The 7,005-nt window shown below is 32.6% G+C and overlaps 1 protein-coding gene and 1 pseudogene across 1 annotated transcript in view; one reads left to right on the plus strand and one right to left on the minus strand.

Annotated features, from left to right (window-relative positions):
- Positions 1-374: 374 nt before the first annotated feature.
- On the minus strand, positions 375-2,023 carry LOC105111966 (uncharacterized; annotated as a pseudogene).
- A 4,406-nt stretch (positions 2,024-6,429) lies between these two features.
- The window catches only part of LOC105111968 (subtilisin-like protease SBT5.4), a 4,188-nt gene continuing 3,612 nt past the window's right edge, over positions 6,430-7,005 (plus strand). Inside the window, exons 1-3 of the mRNA XM_011007495.1 lie at positions 6,430-6,513; positions 6,656-6,765; positions 6,863-6,960. Coding sequence (XP_011005797.1) covers positions 6,430-6,513; positions 6,656-6,765; positions 6,863-6,960 — 292 coding nt within the window. The remainder of the gene's footprint in view (positions 6,514-6,655; positions 6,766-6,862; positions 6,961-7,005) is intronic.

Genomic DNA, 7,005 nt, shown 5'->3' on the forward strand with positions numbered 1-7,005 from the left:
ATCTCTCGAGAGCCCACCAGAATGGAAGTTCCCACGGATCCACTTGTTAAACGCAGTGCATAATTCATGGAAAGCATGTGAAAACAGAATGCAGTTGAACACCTTGCGGGGAAGAAAAATCTGCTTAATTCTTCATCAAATTATGTCCTGTTTAGCATCAGGTCCCATCGTATTTTTTTAAACTCTTTCAGTTTTAAATTATTTTTTCACATGTTCATTTAAAAAAATATTATTTTAACGTATTTTTAAGAAAAAGCATATATACCCTAAATGAATACAATAAATTTAAGATTGATGCAGGAGCAGAGGCCGCCTCCTTCTCTGCAGTACACAAAGGAATAGATTTGGTCGGGGAAGGCAAGCGGCCGTTGCCATCAAACTGCCCTTCTTTTCAAACTACTCAGGTTTAAGCATGCCCGCAAACCCAACTGGCTGTAATGCACTCGTCCGACGGATCCACCGGCAGCTTCCTTTCCCCTGACAGTCCCTCTTGAAACCTTTATACATCATTTACGAGCATAAATTTAATCTGTTTCAGCAAATATGTCCTTGACATGCCCAAAGAGCTCGTAATCTTAGCTCTGAATTCTGAACCTTAACTTTCTACATAAAATGGATAACATATCATTTCCATCATGCGAAATTGATGTAAGCTTTTCAAACACTCTGATTAATGTACATTGCAGTTCCTAATAATTTGTCTAATCGCTAATTTCCTCAATTTGAACAAGAAGAAAATGAAGAAGTAGAATCTGTGAGTCAGCACATTTCGACAACTTTCTTGAAACTTGTTCGTCCAACAACAAATACAATAGAGGAAAAAACAAATGCAAGGCTTGCTTGCATTTTTTATGCTATCATCATTCAACCAACAGCAATACGAATAAAAAATGCAACAGCTAAATTCCAGAGGATTTGGACTCAGCAGCTATAAAATATGGAATGATGCCTCAGAGCACATTGGTGCACTTAAAAATACTTGAAATCAAGGCTCCTAGTCTAGTTTGTATAAATACACAAACCTTTTGAAATAAGACTTTCCTACAGATGGATAGGCATTGGATATTCTCCCCGTCACACCCCATCAGTCTTGCTGCATTTTTTATCTGCTTCCCAATGGCCCCAGTATCCTGTTGGAATAATTGCAACTACGATCAGCACAAAGCAAGGCCCACCATGGCAGTGGCTTAGCTTTGCGAACTAAAGAAGGATGCTAACATACCTTGAGGATTTTCGTTGTTGAATCTATCTTCCCTGAATTAATAAGTTTTGCAATCTTTCCCAGCCCAAGTTTTCTTCTTAAACATAGCACAGAGTAGCACAATCATAAACTCATAACATGGCACCAGATTTTCTTCTGGGTGGCTAATTCAGTAAGTTGACATATAATCATAGGCTAAACTCATGTCGTTATGATCTCTGCAAAGGAAAAAACAGAAGAAGAAAAAGGACTTTCATTCCTTGTCAATCCCAGCAGCAAATCATCAATACAAAATATTCAATTTTAACAAGCTGCCTTTACCATTCACTTAACCACAGCTATGCTTTCACCTCAAACACAAATTAAGCTTCGTTACTCTAAGTAAAAGAATAAAAATCAATCGATAACAGATCCTAGGCCCAGCAAAAGAAACAAAGAACTTTACATATTCACCAAAAATCTTTGAACATCGTCTTCGTTCTAATTTAAAAGTTCAACGATTTATAAACCAAGTTAGCACATGAATCGGCTTCTGTGTCTCTGTGTGTGTGTAGACCACCTCCCAGTCCCTAGACAATAGCATTCGAATCTACTTTATCGAGCTGCCATCACGGCCTTCGCACTGATTTTTCTTGCAAAGTGTAAATAATTTATCATAGGTTTGTCCAAACTGAGTAAACTAGGCACTCTGTAAATTTATTTTGCTTCTCGATCACCTTCAACCTCCTTCCCCAAGAGGTACAAAAGATCACTCTATTTATAGTACTGCCATGGTTGGATGTTAATGTTTTTGATGGCAAAGGACTTTCCACCTTCCCGCATGGTTTGTGAACTCTTTATTCAAATTCAATTCTTGGGGCAGAGAATAGTGAAAGGATATGAGATTTGTTCATACTTTGATATCCTCAAAAAACTATAGAAGAACTCAAAATTTTAATTGAACGTTTCTTCAAAGGTAGAAAATCTTAATAATACCAAAATACAAATATAATTAAAATCATATATAGAACACTAATTTTTTTAATAAAAAAATACTATAGTAAAAACAAGTATGTTTAAAATTATAAAACACAAAACTCATGTTAAGCTCTCTTACTTGAAAAAAAAATTCTTGCTCACTAAACTTTAGAATCCATGATTATTGCATCCTAAATTACAAAATTCAATGCAAATGGGGCAGAATTACCGATTTTGTTCTTCCCGGATATTGATTCATGATGGTGGCTCTGTTTGTGCTGACCAATCTTCATAATTAGTTCTGTAACCTAACTATTCAAGGGTCTCACAAGATGGAGTTAGAACATATTCATGCTCAGAGTCCGACTCATCTATCCATCTCGGTTCATGCTTAACAGTATGATCACACACAGTTAGAGGTTATTTATCTAACATAATTACTAGATTGTAAAGTTTATTCTCATTTCTCCTACCGTGATTCATGAACATATAACATCCGGGGATAATCAGCACACCTCCAGGCATCTGGAAGCATTCTCCCTCTTTCATAATTTCATTAATTTGCTATCTATGTCACATACAACACGCAATCTTTGATTTAAATATCAATATTCAAACCCAGTAATATATCATCTGTACAAAGTTCCCAAATCTCTCGAAATTTGCTTCAGATTTCAACATATATCATTCATGTTAAGGTGTTTGATGGAATATTCGTGAGTTTGAAAATGAGCAAAGCTCTATGTATATAAAACCTTCCAGGTTACTGTAATTAGAGGTTAATTAAGGATTCGGTGTTTAGAAAACATACGGAGTGACATAGGTGCTAGAATATATATATAGACACACACACACACGCGTGATTGGTAGACTAGATTTTGTCGATAAATTTAGAATTATTCTAAAAGATAAAATTTATGATAACGAATACAGTAAAGACTATTTTATGATAATACTTTATTCATGATGTCTCTTTCTTTCAATTCAGATAATCGCACCAACAACTCACAATACAGTAAAGAAGGCGTTGGACGTCGCAGTCGCCATGGCTTTTACAAGCTCGACAAACCGAGGTGTGTTTCACTAGCCAATGCACCTACACCTATTCTGATAACATACGTAATAGCCAGGACACACGATGGGGTATTTCTTGCAATCAGCAGCACGCTCGCAAGATAAAGCAGTTGCAGTGATTCCTTCTGCCACCGCTACTACAGTAGTTGAGAGCGAAAAACCTACAAATGCAAAATTATTTCATCAATATTAATTACTTCTACGCAATGAAGCTACATTCAATATGATATTTATTATTATTATAAGAGAGAATTAATAGAGAAACTAACGATGTGCAGCCAGCAAAAGGAAGGCCACAAATGCCACCTTGGAACAAGTCAATGCCATCTTCTTCGCTTCGATCTTCTAGCTACCTCGTTTGCTGAAACAATATGTAATTGGATTGCAACATGCGCGAGGTTGTTTTAGTCCTATTTATAGCCTTGTCAAATACGAAGAGAAGGCATGTGATGCGCGCATGCAATGGCCCTTCCGGGAAAATACATATCTTCCCCGCTTAATTTTATTTCTTTCTATTTCAATTATAATTTCTAGTCTTCTTTTATAATGATTTTATAGATTTTTTTTTTTTTGTATATGAAATAAATATTTTTTCATAGTTTATTCTTATATATAGAGAATTGTAATAGGTTTTTTTAGCAAGCAGAGAAATAAATAAACTAAAATCAAGTTTTTTGAGCGTCATTTTATACAATTTATAATGTTATTTTTCTTTAAAATTTTTAATTTATAATAAACCTCTCATCTTCTATGTGCACACGTCAACATTGCAGATCCTATCAAACTTTAATGGTCAAAATTAATCTATATATTTTTTCGTCATAATATGGTCAAAGTACGTTTGGACTCGCAATTAGGTGTAGAGTTGTAAATGTTTTTGTGGCAAATAACATGGGATATATAGCATTATATTATTATAAGGAAAGCTACTAATTACCTATTCTTTCTTAATTTTATTGTATTTTGTAACATGACAAATCATGTTTCATTTTAATCTCTCGATCACTAGCCCCGTAAAGAATTAAATGAAAACTAATATCTAGATTTCCTTCCAAAAACATAAATCAATCTCTAAGTTTAGTGCCATGGTAATCTTCATTTTTGTCTTTATAAAACTTCTTAATTTTTCCCTTTTAATTTCCAAAAATTTCATATATTACCATTAAATATTAAGGATTTGTTTGTTTTGAGAAATATTTTTTAATATTTGACTTGAAAAATACTTTATATGTAAAATATTTTTTAATAAAAATAAAAAAGAAGGTGATAGTGAGATTATAATATGTACTAATAAAGAAGGTGGTGGTGATAGTAAAATAGCAGTGGTAAAGGAGATGAGATGATAGTTGTTATGTATTATGGTGGTTGTGAAAGAGAAGGTATTGGTGGAGGTGTGCAAAATGGTGATAGTGAGATGAAAATGGTGATTGAAATAGTTGGATAATATTATAAGTAAATTTTTATTTTTAAAATATTTTAAGAAGTTTCATGAGCTGAAAATATTTTTATTAAATGAATAAAGTTTAAAGATTGACGATAAAATATTTTTTACTTATCAATTTTTTTATAAATACTTTATGAGAAACAAACCTAGAAAAATATTTTCTAGCAACAAACATAAAAAATATGGAAAATATTTTCTTATAAAATATTTTAAGTAAAACAAAAAAGCTAAATTTCATGAATTATGTTTTAGTTTTTCTTTATTTTTTTTATAAAGTTTTCAAGTCTTTCTAAGAGAAACTATAACATACATATGAATCCTTGAGGGAAAAAGTAGGGGAATAATATGAAAATACGAAAAGAAAAGAAAAGAAGGAACATTCAGTTAGTTATTTATTAAAGGGAAATGTTCAAATATTTTAAAACAAAAGAGATAAAAATTACGAGAGTAGAAGTGAAATATTGAGTAATTTTTATTTATATCATGGATTTAAATTTAGTGGGTGTAAAAATCCTTTTACAAATTTTAAAAAATTTAAAAAATATCAAATTTTTTTATAAATTAGGGTTACTATGCTCGAACCCAACTTCGTTCAAAGTGCGACCCTAAAATTTAAGTTGTTAAGCAAAGCTGGAAGAAATTATTTATATAATTATTTAACATATTTCTTAAAGTAAAAACCATTTAAATTTGAAATTTGTATGGTCTCACTTTACTCTATACTTAATTTTTTATTAAATAGTATAGGAATGATGAAATTTAAACTTGGTTAATAAGATTTTGATATCATATAAAAAAAATCTATCTCAATCTAAAAATTTAAATTATTAAATATAAAATTTCAAATTATGATGTACATAATTCTCTACCGCAACATATTACATAAGAGAGCTTATATTGTTTTAGTGATAATGCTATAAATTATTACTATGGTAGTTTAATTTCTGGTGCCAGGTTCATGGAGACAACGTAGACCTTAAATCTCTGCATCCAATCCTGATATGAATTTATTTAGTAAGCTGACCTTGGTGTGTCTTGCAGACCTAAAATTCATATTCAAGGAAACAAGATATATTTGTTCATTTGATCCTTTTGCTGACACAACTTCAAGTCATTGATTTCTCTAAGAAAAGCGAAATTTGTCTATTAATTGGTATAAAAAAGATAGAAAGATGGCCGAAATTTGAAGATCCCCTCCCTCATTATTATTGCTAAAGAGCAATATTAACAGAGTGAAAAAATCTCAGTTCTATAGAAGTGATTTTTCAAGTGGTTATTATCCTTTTATAAAAAGCAATGCATATCCACCAGTTAAGTCGGAGTAGATTTTAGATTCAGCAGAGAGAGATGCATATCTCTTAAGAGAAGTCCTAATAAGATTTTGCTAAGTAGGTTGATGAACAGCAAAGACAACAAGATATTCTAGGGCTAGCAGAACTTTTGCTTGACTGCTATACCAATATATATATATATATATATATATATAGGCCTCTGCTTGGAACTCATTAAACATTGTTGGATGACAGAACAAAGAGAGATTGCAAAAACGAAAACACCTGGAGAGCTGTTGAATTGGGAGGACATCCAAAGGATGAGATATTCATGGAACGTTGCCTGTGAAGTGATGAGAGTTGCTCCCCCACTCCAAGGAGCTTTCCGAGAGGCCATGACCGAGTTCAACTATGCAGCTACTTGATAGACTTCATTATTATTTTTCTATTCAGAGAGAGGAAGGGAAAAAAGAAGAAGCAAAATGTGGTTCCCAAGGGTTTCAATCCTTCTGCTGCTCATCATTCATTTCTCCTTGTTCCAGTCCCCTGCTTTTGCAATAAAAAAGGTAAACTATACACTAGTAGTATCTCAGAGCATTATATACATACGTTTCTTTAAAAGACGCTGTTACAGTTAAGAATTTCTTGCTTTCAGTATTGTGCTTTCCTTATTTGTTTCTTATTTGTCTTTGATGATGTGTTGTAAAGTCTTATATAGTATACTTGGGATCGCATGCACATGGTCCTCAAATTTCTAAGGTTGATACTGATGCAGTAGCCGATTCTCATCAAGAGTTTCTTGGATCATTTTTGGGAAGGTACGTATGTCAAGAAACTTTGATGGTCTCTATATTTAATGTCCTTTTTTATTTGTGACCAGAATTAAGGTTTTGATTGATGTTGTCATGCATGCAGTAGTGAGAAGGCAAGAGATGCGATTATTTACTCGTATGACAGGCATATTAATGGCTTTGCTGCCATGCTTGAGGAGGAAGAGGCGGGTGAAAATGCACGTAATTATAAGAAAAATATCAATGCATTGCATATTAATTCCTACA

Source organism: Populus euphratica, unplaced genomic scaffold (genome assembly GCF_000495115.2).
Source record: "Populus euphratica unplaced genomic scaffold, PopEup_1.0 scaffold315.1, whole genome shotgun sequence".
Classification (NCBI taxonomy): domain Eukaryota; kingdom Viridiplantae; phylum Streptophyta; class Magnoliopsida; order Malpighiales; family Salicaceae; genus Populus; species Populus euphratica.